This window comes from Gigantopelta aegis, chromosome 3, assembly GCF_016097555.1.
Source record: "Gigantopelta aegis isolate Gae_Host chromosome 3, Gae_host_genome, whole genome shotgun sequence".
NCBI classification, from domain to species: Eukaryota; Metazoa; Mollusca; class Gastropoda; order Neomphalida; family Peltospiridae; genus Gigantopelta; species Gigantopelta aegis.
Genome location: NC_054701.1, coordinates 51,409,750 through 51,424,167, shown reverse-complemented (window position 1 = coordinate 51,424,167; position 14,418 = coordinate 51,409,750). Strand labels below are relative to the sequence as shown.

The window sequence follows — 14,418 nt, the reverse complement described above, 5'->3', positions numbered from 1 at the left end:
ATCCTTGAAATGTACTTCCGACGAACCTGTATAATTCGTTTATCTTGTCGTCCAAACAACACCTATTAGACAGTTATTCGTTTGATGCAATTTAAATAAAGTAATTAAGTGGGAGGATTTCTGTGTTTTTTTCCGTTTTTTCTTCGATGAGGGTGTGTGTGTCGCTCTCTGTGTGTGTCTGCGTGGGATGGGTGTGGGGTGTATGTGTGTGCGTGTATATGCGTGCGTGCGTGCGTGCGTGTATGTGTGTATTAGTGTGTGTGTGTATGTGTGTGTGTGTGTGTGTGTTAGCGTGTGTTTGTATGTCCGTGTGTGTGTGTATGTGTGTGTGTGTGTATGTGTGTATCTGTGTATGTTTGTGTGAGACAGACAGGGAGAGAGAGAGAGAGAGAGAGAGAGAGAGAGAGAGAGAGAGAGTGAGTGTTATTTGACAACCCCACACAAGTGGCACCCAACAGACTGTTAGGCAGCTACGTTGCCCCCCCCCCCCCCCCCCCCCCGATATCAAATCCTGACGACGTCAGTGCCTATTCCATAAAGACAATACTTATTGTGAACCATACAGTAAACTGCCCGTAGACGGGACACACACGGTGTACAACGTCCAGTTATAAGAGTATCCGCTATGTATGTGTGTGTGTGTGTGGGGGGGGGGGGGGGGGGGGGGGGGGCACAAGCCACATTTCTCTCTTTATGTATATAGAATAGGAAAAACCCGTACATTTCGTAAAGTGAGGGCCACCAGGTTCATATGGGCCTAATGCGTGCGTATATGTGTATGTCTCATTATAGATAACAGAGGATTCTTCTTCAAACGATAGTTTATCATCATTTGAGACAAGTTAAAATGATGTAACGATAGGCGTAAAACGCCGTAACCTATAAATGCAAATGTCCAAATGCTGTAACATTTCTATTTGAATTAAGAACAAACAAACATATATTGTATGATATTTTAAGGCAATATATTAACAATAAATGCCAATATATTATGTAAGCACATATTTGTATTACCTCTACACTGGAATTGGGCAGGGTTATAATACTTTAATGTGTATCCATTTTAACATGCATTGAATAATATGGTACTTTAAGCTGCCTTACACAATATTTTTCATAAAATCAAACATTCAGATACATGTAGTGAAATTAAATCTAATATCCGAGAGGTTTTGAATAATAGGCCTATATGCGATAAATATTCCCTGGATTTCAACCGGAGAGTGTACGAAACATCGGGAATATGCCATACCAAAAATCCACTCTCGCAGTAACCTAGTAACCATACAATGATAATAATGATGTCAGATTCTGTTGTGAAGAGATTATGCCGCAGTCTAATGTTGACATTCTTCTGATCCTCCCGTAAACCGGCCTATTATTTTTTTAAGAGTAACACATGCCACGTGACTTCACCAAAACTCGTGTGCAATGAATGTGCGAAGCAGACGAGACTTTGACAATTACATTCTTGTAAAACTAGCTTATTTTGGTTTGTTTAATATTACACATAATTTAATCTAGTGCTGCAGTGAAAAAAAGGCCGTTGCATATACATTTTTTCTCTGTATACTATTTTTGTTAAGCCTACTTGTCTTGTACTCATTTGTTCAGTTTATTTTTGGGAGGTTTTTGTAAATTTAACAAAAATATTCCGATGTCAGAGTCCACGTGTGCAAATTCCTTAAAAATAAGTTACATCCAAACAAATCAGTTTTGGGGTTAGCCCTGCTTAGGGTATTTCACGATACATGTTATCTCGGGCCAGTTTAGTTAAGTTCTAGTACTAAATAAAACAAGAATGCCTTTCAGGTTTTTAGAATGTTGAATGGTTGGTCCTAACTTTAGCGCAGTAGCAGTTTGACGATCAAATGTAACCATATAGCATATTGTATCGTGTAGACATAAGCGTGCGTCATACGAAATGTAACCATATAGCATATTGTATCGTGTAGACATAAGCGTGCGTCATACGAAATGCACTTTCTTACACACCCGTTGGTGAAAACACCATGCGTTATTTTTGGTTACACACAGTTGTGTTAACAATTTCAAAACATACGACTGGCGGCTTCTAGGTGATGACCAGGTCACCAATGCCATACATTCAATGAAAAACTACACGATAGAAATCGATTAGACTGTGACGTATGGTTAACCTGACATTCATGTGTCTGTGACGCGTAAGTCAGCTACAAGTGCAACGGCTGTAAATAACTTTTAGTCGAAAAAGATGTTAAAATTTCCTTAAAACTCGGTTTTTGAGGATATGTAAGAAATAGAATAATACATTCATGTCCGTTAGATACCATTTATCTCACAACTCGTTGTTTAGAAACGCATCCAACTCGCTTTCGCTCGTTAGATACATTTTAAAACAACTCGTTGTGAGATAAATGATATCTAACGGCCACTCGTGTATTATTCTCTATGTATGTCATGGAACATACTGTAAAGGTTACACATCAACATTATTTTATTGTTTTCTGGGGGGGGGGGGGGGGTAGTAATAACAGGGGGAATCTCAGGGGGAAGCTACACATCCTGCACCCAGGGGTTACGACCCTGAATAGCCATGCATCTAAACACTTAAAGTAATTATGATGATACATTTATAAACTCTTTACATACTAGAAACTCCATGTGAATTTGAATACTCTGATCGACATTAGACTGACCTGCCTTCTGATCAGTATCGTCCACCCGTCTCTACATTCATTCGTTCCGTCCTTCCTTCCTTCATTACTTTATTCATTGAAAACATTGCCAGGGTTGGCCAAGCTGTATTTGAGAAAATATGGCAGTTTACTACAGATTAATAATGGAAATACTAAAGGCCTTTGTAATGAAACTGGTGTTATGTTACATACATATTACTGTTCTAAAGTAGATGCATTTTTACAACTTGATACGGACGGTGTGTTTCGTTCCGTTCTATTGAGGAAAGTACGCTTTATGCTAGTGTCATATTTATGAGATGAACCAGAGTAAGTAATTTGTTACAACGAATCAACTTGCTTTCCTTGCTGTAGCACGAGAATCTTATGTCATGAAGACAGTGCTTAGACACACCAGAGGAGGAAGGAAAAATAAGAAAGAAATGTTTTATTTAACGACGCACTCAACACAATTTATTTACGGTTATATGGCACGGACATATGGTTAAGGACCTGCTGTCGCCACTTCATGGGCTACTCTTTCCGATTAGCAGCAAGGGATGTTTTATATGCACCATCCCATAGACAGGGTCGAGACACACCAGGGATGCTAATTACCTAACCGCATTATACTGTTTTCGCTTTCAGGCTGCGTGTGAAACCTTCTGTCTAGGTGATGACGTGAACATGTCCGAGGCTACAGACGCCTTGTCAAACACAGACCTCAACTGGTCTGCCGCCAAATTCAGAATCACACCGCTCGAAAAGGAGAAAGAAGTTGACATATGTGAAGGTAATTTAGATGTTAATATAATGAATGAATGAATGAATGATGAATAATGAATGAACGTCATCTCAGCATGACAATCACATCGGCTACCGGGTATCAAACAATGAGATGTATGCGGCCATTGGAACTGATTGAATGCTAGAATGCTTCACGTTTCGACAGACTGCACCACCAGGTTGGATTTTTTTCTTTCTAGCAATATTCCTTGCCTCCACGTTATTTCTCCGGCTGACTATGTCGACTTGTTTCTCCGTGACTCATATGACGGCCATTCTGTAGAACGCCACGGTTGTTCGCGTTTAGTCTCTACATGTCCGAGCCTGTCCTAGCAGCACTGGAAGATTGACTGCCCCACTCTAAGAAGAAATAGGAAGCGGGGTCGGTCCCTATTACTCTTTTCTAGACTTTACTTTTATTTATATTGATACCATCTCGTATCCTCTGGAGTCAGGCCCGTCCGCACCACTATACCAATCCATGACGACTGGACTATACCCTAGTCTGATACTCTCTCTCGTTCAGACGGATCCGGCTTCTCAAGATCTGTATTTCAGCACAGCACTACATCTTCAACGTCTAATGACTGTCAATCCAGGGGTTTTCTGGACGGGATGAAACCCATCTCGTCCCTACAAGCTGTGCACCATAACGGCCTTAACGAGGCCACTCACTTGGACATATAGATCGGACTTTAAACTTTTAGATCTTCGTTCAAAATTTTATGTCGAATTTTTTTTATTTTTTTAAAAATATTATTAAATAGTCCGACCCTCTCTTCTTTCTCTTATTTATTTTTGGACTGTCCTTCTAAAAATGTTCCAAATTATATAAATATTCAGCCGAGCAGTCAATTCTTTTTATTTTTGACTTGTAACTTTAAAAAAATAAAATCTATTAACGTTTTTATTAATTGCTATTTTCAAAATTCTGCCCATTTTCAACCCTACCCCCACCTCATCCCGAGTCAGGCCACCGATCTTATCAGAGATCGGACTCTGGATGGGCGTGTTCGAAACCCTAGTGGTATATGAACACGTTAAACTATCTATCTATCGATCTATCTATCCATCTATCTATCAAACAATGGTAAGCATATTATACATGCATTGATCAATATAAAAATAATCAAAAGTGAAATGAAAGTGCAATATAAAAGGATGCTAAAAAATACAGATATTCACGTAATATGTTAATATAATATAACTGTTATGTCAGTGTATTAATATAATGTAAATATTTGTATTCATACACCCATAAGCCGCGTTCTAACTAGCATTTTTAGCACGGTCTAAATTGATCCGGACCGGGTACAAGCTAAATTTAGTCCAGACTAAATCGGAGGGGCGTGTTCACACACGTTTTCACGTACCAACAGGTGTAACCGATAGCCGTCACTCGAGTGTATTTCTTGTTTACTTTTGACTTGAGGTTCTTCATGATCATTAATTTTGTTTATTATTTATTTATTCTATCAATCATGACGACGATTACTAGTATTATCTTGGCGCTTACTCCCGTGTTTGTTTGACGTAATGAAAGTAAGGTAGATTAAGATGAAAATATGACGTAATGAAAGAAGTGATGCGCATTGAAGAATGTTTCCTAATGAAATTTGAAAGATTTTTCTGGACATGCTTTCAGAAAATAATAAACACCGAACGCTGATAACGCTGATAAAAAAAAAAAGCAGAAAAAAAAAAAAAAAAAAAAAAAATCCCGGAAAATATTGTGGTGAAGGACAACGTCATAAGAGACATGCAATGTCACCTATCGCCGTACAACACAATTACGATTTAGCTCAGACCTAGTGCCGAGGAGCGTTCACACTGTGACTTTAGCCCGAGCCTGGGTCGATGTTATTGGTCGGACCAAATTAGTCGGGTTGAACTAGTCAGTACCTGGAAAATGTTAGTGTGAACGCTTAGTCCGGACTAAAAATGCTAGTGTGAACGCGGCTATAGGAGTAATATTGCAATATACTGCATTTCATTTGTCATCACATAACTATATTAAATATGACTTCATGATACAACATCAATTTTTATACGTTTTTACGTAGAAATTATTAATTACCTGCTAGAAAAATGAATAAATTCATGTTTTATTATTTCAGTACATTTGAAGTGTGCAGTGTGTCGTTATTGGGATGGGTGTAACTCTTGTAGTGTCATAAAGTATTACAGTACATGCACCTTATTCAAGGAGGCAATCTTGACTTTTAGTCATTGTAATATGTTATCGATTAACACCATATATTATTTTCATTATCTTGCCTGTGTATTCAACGTGTTGCAGGTCGTTCTGTTGTTTGCAGCAGCACAACCGTGATTATATATGTTTGAATACTTGCAAAATCTGCAAAACACACACTGTAACAATGCTTATATATACAATCATTGTTATTTTGAGAAGGAAATGAATTAATATGTGATTTTAATAGTCAGGTATGTCTCTTTATTTACTCCAGAGTAGTACAAAATACTCAAATACTTTTGAAAGGTGATAATTTTATTATATTCATATTCGTCTAATGTTTGACTGATTGTTTTGTTTATTATTAGCTTTATCCAAACTGCACTCGAAGTCCATTCGACCTTGCAAACTGGTAGAAAGAATTCAACTACAGAGTACCGAATCTCCGTAAGTCTAATCAGATGTTGTGAAGATACGTTTTGTTCTTGTCAGAATCTCCGTAAGTCTAATCAGCTGTTGTGAAGATACGTTTTGTTCTTGTCAGAATCTCCGTAAGCCTAATCAGTTGTTGTGAATATACGCTTTGTTCTTGTCAGAATCTCATTAAATCTATTCAGTTGTGAAGACATGTTTTGTTCTTGACAGAATGTCTATAAGTCTAATCAGTTGTGAAGATACGTTTTGTTCTTAACAGAATCTCCTTTAGTCTAATAAGTTATTGTGAAGATAGGTTTTGTTCTTGACATAATCTCCTTAAATCTATTCAGTTGTTGTGAAGAGACGTCTTGTTGACAAAATCTCTGTAAATCCGCAAATCCAGTTATTTTTAATGGGTGACAGCATGAGTTGAATGCTTGTTATAAGTATATATGTTAGATATAAATTGTAGAGTAATAATATAATATACATTTGATTCAGACGGCAGACTATTTTGGTGAAATTGGATCACGGTGGGGCGGTGGAATTACTGTATCACCCAGGCGACCATGCAGGCATATATGCAGCCAACCCACCTGAGTTGGTCAATGCTATACTGGCTCGACTTCATAATGCACCACCTCCAGACCAAGTTATCCAAGTGGAAATTCTTCAAGAAAAGACAACTCCATTAGGTAAGAGTGTCCTTAACGATGTACTTGTCAATAATCTTCATATTATAGTTAGTGAAAAAACAGCGAGTTCTGCAAGATAGTTGAAAGGCATTAAGCTTTTCATTTTCAGCAGCTTTACTGTTTGTAGTTTATTTATTGGATTTAGTATTCTGTGTATCTTTTATTCATTCCTCTTGTTTTGTTATTGTTTTTCTGTATGGATTATCTCCACTGGAAGGTAATTTACTTTAATAACATTATCCGTAGTAAGATATTGTTTATTGTCTAGTCTAAATATTACTTAGTCAGTGTCACAAGTAATAATTAAATCTGTGTTTTAAAGGGGAAGTTAGACAAGGCTTTTGAGGCTGCTATGCGATATTTAAACGATATTTAATACACAATTATTGCTTACTATGAACACGTGTCAAAATGTGAAGCCTATTATACATAACTGCCCCAGATACTTTGCTTTATTCCACCAACTCTCTGCTATGTTGGTAAATCGTGTTATTTCGTAGTCTTAAAAGTGAAAAACGAGCATACCAGTCCGTTGCTTTTCATGGAATGATGAGAAAGATATGCGTCACAATGTTTTGTAATAATATTCACCCCAACAAGCCAGAAATAAGTTTACATTATGTTTTATTATTGTTGTATACAAGACAAACCACTATTATCAAACTGGCTGCTGGCTAGGAGGAAGAAGAAAGAAAATGAGAATCCGAAATGATATATCATAAAAATTAGTTTATATTCAGCATATTACGTTATTTACGTGATCGACACTGACCCGAACTGTCAACCGAAATAGGCCGATCTTGTCATCTAGACCTCGCTCACATACAAAGTTAAGTAGAAGGGCTTTGAGCTATTTAAACTTGCTACATTGCTAAAACATTATTATCATCACTTTGCAATAAGTACTGGTAGTTGGGCCATTTTGGGCTGCTACTGATGTACCTACCATGTTCATTGTTCACGTCTCACCGATACTTCGTCACAACAAAGACACTCAAGTTCTGTTTTCGGTAACGACATAAATTCAGTCCACAATATGAATGCATCCTTTTTTTTTATCGATTTCGGGTGGTTTATCAAAATCGTATTGAATAAAAATCATAATGTGTAGAAGAATCTGCAGAATCCACTGTGCGCCTTTCTAGTTCAGCAGCTGTATAAACTGGCTCAAACTGGAATGGTTGTAAAATAAAAAAGCCCCACCTTGGGCTCAATCTCCTAAAAATACCTTTCCCTCACTCTGTTTCATGTTTCCAGTTGGAATCCATCTTAGTTTAGTGGCTAATTCGATACCATATTTGCTTACTGTGTATACACACGCGTAAGTAACCAATACAGGACATGATGTTACTTCCGGTTAAGCTAGAGTAGCCGAAGTCGACCAAAATATAAGATGGCTGTCTCCAGTTATCAGGAAAAATCGTGTTATTAACACATATAAACTTATGCGTTTTTCGTTTGTGAATCTGTCGATATGTGTTGGCAGTCCGAATATGCAACTTTCCAACACATAAGCCTTTTATTAACTACCTCTATAAAAGTCGAGTTTTAGTAACAATAGCTATTTTTAAGCTTGATTTATACGTTTTAGTTTTAAGTTTAAAATAGTTCAACGGCTGTGGGGCAGATTGATTTTCGTAGACATGCAATTTAATATGTTAACATGTCCCCAAATATCGTAGGTGTACTTTACCTTTCTCTTAAAGGTACAACTAAGGCGTGGACACCATTCGAGAAAATGCCGAGATGCAGTCTACGAACGGCATTTACGCGCTACCTGGATGTGACGACGCCCCCGTCACAGTCCCTGCTGCAGCTACTGGCTACACAGGCTTCACGTGACGCAGACCGCGAACACCTCGAGCAGCTGGCTACTGTACGTTATCATACAATATTTACAGCCAAACACCAGGCATAGTCAACTGTAGACAATATTGCAGCTGGCTACTGTACATTATCACACAATATTTACAGCCAAACACCAGGCATAGTCAACTGTAGACAATATTGCAGCTGGCTACTGTACGTTATCACACAATATGTACAGCCAAACACCAGGCAAAGTCAACTGTGGACAATATTGCAGCTGGCTACTGTACGTTATCACACAATATGTACAGCCAAACACCAGGCATAGTCAACTATAGACAATATTGCAGCTGGCTACTGTACGTTATCACACAATATGTACAGCCAAACACCAGGCATAGTCAACTGTGAACAATATTGCAGCTGGCTACTGTACGTTATCACACAATATGTACAGCCAAACACCAGGCATAGTCAACTGTGAACAATATTGCAGCTGGCTACTGTACGTTATCACACAATATGTACAGCCAAACACCAGGCATAGTCAACTGTAGACAATATTGCAGCTGGCTACTGTACGTTATCACACAATATTTACGGCCAAACACCAGACATAATCAACTGTAGACAATATTGCAGCTGGCTACTGTACGTTATCACACAATATTTACAGCCAAACACCAATCATCGTTAACTGTAGACAATATTGCAGCTGGCTACTGTACTATCATACAATATTTACAGCCAAACACCAGTCATAGTCAACTGTAGACAATATATGTATGTCTCACAATCAACACTTTAATGATTCAGATCTAAATTGGAAAATAAAAGTTATTGATTATTTTGCTATTATTGACAAGATTATAATATTATTTGGTGTTTTAACATGCAAACAACAGAACAGTATTAGCCATCTACAAGAGATGTACCTAGCCCTTATATATTAAGTAGCGCTCCTATAATTTCAAGACTGCCTATGATGTTTATATCAAAGTACTTACCATTTAATGTTCTTGTTCTTAGCTGTAGAAAACAAATATAGTAGCATGTTGATAAATTATACAGCAGAAACATACAAACTATGCCCGTAACACGCTATATTATTGTGAACCATTTACTTTCCTTTCTTTACTGCCTGTACTTACTTTAAACAATTATGGCCTATTGACCTCCAGAAGTAATTTCTGGTCTGGTTGGCTTGCGAAATGAAGATGTTTACATATTTCGTTGTCATTGGACAGTCTTGTATACATTTTCCATATATTCTGCCCTGAACAAAGATACGACTTGTTAATATATATTAATAGTTTTTTCGTTTTGATATATTTTCTTCCAGGTGTCTCAGGTGTATGAAGAATGGAAGTACGACAAAACGCCAAACCTGCTGGAAGTTCTTGATGAGTTTCCCTCGTTGAAGGTTCCTCCATCGTTAATTATGACTCAGCTTCCACTGTTACAGCAGCGTTTCTACAGCATCAGTTCATCCCCACTGGTTACGCCAGACCAGATCCACGCAACCATAGCTGTAGTACGATACAGAACACAAGGTGATCGCCATGATCTAGCACAGTATCTAATGCAAAAACGGTGTAAATAAATAAATAAATCAATTAATACACATCAATCAAACTTATTAATGCAGCAGTTATATAGTATTTAAACTTTATCTCGAATAGAATAGAATAGAATAGAATAGAATAGAATAGAATAAATGTTTAACGACACCGCCAGCATTTATACATCGGCTATTGGGTGTCAAACTATGCAAAAAAACATAAAAAGATAACACATAGATAAAATTAAAATTTAGAATGAAAATCAGTATCACGTAAAAATTGTAATAAAGTTCTGGATTGAATCGAAAGGATTCTATCACATTTCTTTGACCAAATATATTTTTTTTAGTTTCTTTGAGACGATGGTACTACACTAAAATGTGGCGTACCGTCAGAATACACTGACAGTGCTCACACTGAGGTGGATGATTTTTCTTCAAGATAAATGAATGGGTCAAGTAGGCATGGCCGATGCGAGCACAACACAAGACTATTTCATCCTTCCTGCCCATAGGAGGACTGCCATTCTCCCCAGGACTGGCTTGACGGCATGAAGCTTGTTTGCAACCGCACCGTTCCAATAATTTTGCCACGTCAAAAAGATAAATTGGTTGATACTATGTTTAAAATCAGTATAGAGCACACCAACCCTAGCATGAGGCAAATCTAAAGCAAACTTACCCCTGATGCCAATACGACAGGGCACCCAACAAAATACAATGTCTTTCTTGGCAATTGATAAAAAGACGCATTTTTGTATCACCATCCCAATTAACGGATAGTACTTTATCTTGAAGCCCATAAGATCTCGACTCGTTTCTAATTTGTATAGACTACACAATATGACTGTATACCATCAACGGGAGCTGTAACTGATACTCACAAAGAGATACTATAATATCACTTGGCGATAATCTTATAGCTACAACCAAGGGCATAACTACAGTTTCACTCTGCCTACTGGCCATTTCCCCACTAATCTTCATGTTTGATACCTCCCTCTTTCATATCACAATCTCTCTTCAGCTGTTATTCGCGTGTCTGTCGCCGCCAGGTTTATATGGAAAAGATTTCTTTTACAGATGGTGCCGGTCCCATGCATGAGGGTGTGTGCTCCGGATGGCTGAACCGTTGTGAGATAGGAGAAATGGTCCCATGTACAGCGAGAGCGTACGTAACAGTTTGTGATAGTTAATAGCAAGTTTATTATGGACTCAGCTAATAGTTTAACAGAACTATCGCGGAGAGGGTCGTGGTAGTGTCGATAGTGGTGCTATTGCTGATTTGATGATGCCATAGGTGTACGAGGTACGGGGTCTGTAGGCGTGTGGCTCAATTATGACTAGTGAAATCAGTCATTTCCAGTGCAAACATCTTTCTCATACATTCTATTATTTGGGTCTTTTTTCATTGGGTGAAACGAGTTACAGAATTATTACTATGTTTGTATTTGTTTCAATATATTTTATTTATAATGTTTATTTGAAAATCAGAGCACTTCAGAACATTTCAAGGAAACATTTCTTCCTAGTATTGACGTCATTTTCTGATGTGGTTATTTTAAAATCCTTCACTACGTTACGCAATTTTATGCAGTTTGTGACAGTTGTACATGGATAAATTCATTTAAAAAATGACAAACAGATTTTATATAATTACAAAGACAGGAGCTTGTGCAAACGGTGGGTTATGGCTGTCGAACTCTCCCCTTGATCAAGCAACTTTTCTCTTTTTTTTTCAATACTTTTCCAGGGAAGCATGTCTTAACCACTTATAAATTTCACTAGCCACAGTTTAGCCCCTCACCCTCTTCTAAAATGTATGCACAAGCGTCTGGACACACATATTTAGTTAAACTACACATAAATCAGCTTCTAGCGTCCTTTCCATGACCTGTTTTACGTAATGACGTCCCAGCTGGAGTAAGGACGTAATTTTCTGAGGTTTACAGAAGGATAACATTCAGTTTTTCTTCGACGTTGTCCAGTCAGAATTGAGAAATTCCCATAAAAGCGGAAAGTTTGTAATGATATAAATATAAACCAGCCTAATAGAGTTGACTGATAATTTACATACATGCAGTAGTGTCTGTATAAAATGTAGAAATTCCTTTTTAGAGCTCCTACCTTCCGAATGCCAGAGGATATGACGTTGCCGATCCTCTTGGTGGGACCAGGCACAGGAATAGCTCCATTCAGGAGTTTCTGGCAGCAGAGAAAAATTTATATGGAGATGCATTCAGTTCCTACAAGTAAGTGTATTGGTACATCAGATAGTGTCAGACCAACACACGTCACGTGCATAGTAGTCAAATGCACATCAGGAAAGGTAGATTTCATACCTGGACAGTCACAAAAAGTGGGCACGCACAGGGTTGATCGCGGCAGTCAGAGGAGAGGTATTTGTAATAAATCCCAGAAAGCAACATGGTTATTACGTTGCAATTTATTTCTGAAAATGTAAAACCACTTACCGTTTTCGCTCATGAGTTTTATGTATGCTCCACATTAACAACTTGAATGCAACGTTAGTCTGTTAGAACGATATTCAAAACACTATTTTAATATAGACAGTATTAGTATGTGTATTGATTTAATTTTCGTCTGTGGTACTTTCAGCGAATAACAGAGGATGCTTACGTATACGACATTAGATTATGATGACATATGAATTATTTTGTTACAGGTGGTGATAAGAAGGGATGGGGTGAGTTTAAGCTATACTATGGTTGTCGTAAACGAACAGAAGACTACATCTTCGAGGCCGAGCTAAAGCAGATGAAAGCAGATGGGGTCCTTACGGACTATTACACTGCTTTGTCAAGGCAGCCAGGAATGCCCAAGGTAAAATTAGTGTTCAGTTTAGTATCTTCAAAAGATAAATGTGTTCAGTAAAACATTGTGTTCTGATCAGAGGCTATAATATATCCCTGTGAATCTCTACCTAATTCATGTTCTGTAATCTCGCAATATCATTTTGCATGTAGACATAAATCTTTAATGACGTAACTCACATGTAATTTTTATATGTTGATGTTAATTTTACAATATGTTGTTGGAAACGTGAATTACAAGTATTTTTCATTGGTCACTTGTGGTCATGGCCGTGTATGTACTCCTATGTACTGTAGACCTTTACAAATAGCAAACTCGAACATTCCATACCTAAAATACCTTACACTGAAAACTATCTACTGTAATTACCATTTGTGTTTATAACGAAGGAATAATCTGAGATGTTTTCAATTTTTAAAACAAAATCCAGGTTCCCTAACATGCCTACTTCCAAACCTATAAAGTCTCATTTACCTCTTCAGGTTTTATACATGGCCATTGCAAGGATATCATACAGGACTAGCTTGTAAAACTTGGTATAATCACACTCCTATTAACTGGTTTTCTTAAATGTTTCTTCCTGTTGCCGTTTCGATGGTCACATTGGTGACTGGTAGGTACTGGGTTCGGATCCCAGTCGAGGCATGGGATTTGTAATCCAGATATCGACTCCAAACCCTGAGTGAGTGCTCCGCAAGGCTCACTTGCACCGACCAGTGATCCATAACTGGTTCAACAAAGGCCATGGTTTGTGCTATCCTGGCTGTGGGAAACGCAAATAAAAGATCCCTTGCTGCTAATCGGAAAGAGTAGCCCATGTAGTGGAGACAGCGGGTTTCCTCTCAAAATCTGTGTGGTCCTTAACCATATGTCTGACGCCATATAACCGTAAATAAAATGTGTTGAGTGCGTCGTTAAATAAAACATTTCTTTCTTTCTTTCTGTTTGATGGCCAGATTAATTTGTAACGCAGGATGCATGGGTGACCAGCATTTGGTATTATATTGCGTACAACTCTGAACATCCCATGAGTTTTCAGTAAGCTTAAATCTAAACACATTGTCCACCGAAACAAATACCATAGTGCATGCTGTGTGTTATTTCTTCAGTAGTGTAGCTGAAATAGAAAATATAGAAATACACTATTAACCTCTCTCCCTGGTGCTGGTTGCGGCCAACAATGGGTTCAGTCTGACTATATAATGGTTTTATAGAAATAATCTAAGACTGAAAAGAGAGAAATAATAATAAAAACGAGAAGAAAAAGATTTTTCAAATAGTCACGAATGCTACAAAAATGTATCTTGGATTCTAAAGAATAAATAACACAGTGTAGTATGATGAGCTTATCATGACGACCGTTACATTCATTTTTAAACATCGAATAACCTATAAAGACTCATTTAGAAAGAATAATTTGCAAAACATAAATCAACACAAACAAACACACATACACGCACG

At 37.6% G+C, this 14,418-nt stretch overlaps 1 protein-coding gene across 1 annotated transcript in view; it reads left to right on the top strand.

The window, feature by feature from the left end:
- LOC121390711 (nitric oxide synthase-like protein) overlaps positions 1 to 14,418 on the top strand; it is a 47,889-nt gene that overhangs the window by 27,553 nt on the left and 5,918 nt on the right. The window contains exons 17-24 of the mRNA XM_041522608.1: positions 3,306 to 3,450; positions 6,009 to 6,087; positions 6,559 to 6,752; positions 8,459 to 8,628; positions 9,904 to 10,114; positions 11,206 to 11,293; positions 12,241 to 12,374; positions 12,809 to 12,966. Coding sequence (XP_041378542.1) covers positions 3,306 to 3,450; positions 6,009 to 6,087; positions 6,559 to 6,752; positions 8,459 to 8,628; positions 9,904 to 10,114; positions 11,206 to 11,293; positions 12,241 to 12,374; positions 12,809 to 12,966 — 1,179 coding nt within the window. The remainder of the gene's footprint in view (positions 1 to 3,305; positions 3,451 to 6,008; positions 6,088 to 6,558; positions 6,753 to 8,458; positions 8,629 to 9,903; positions 10,115 to 11,205; positions 11,294 to 12,240; positions 12,375 to 12,808; positions 12,967 to 14,418) is intronic.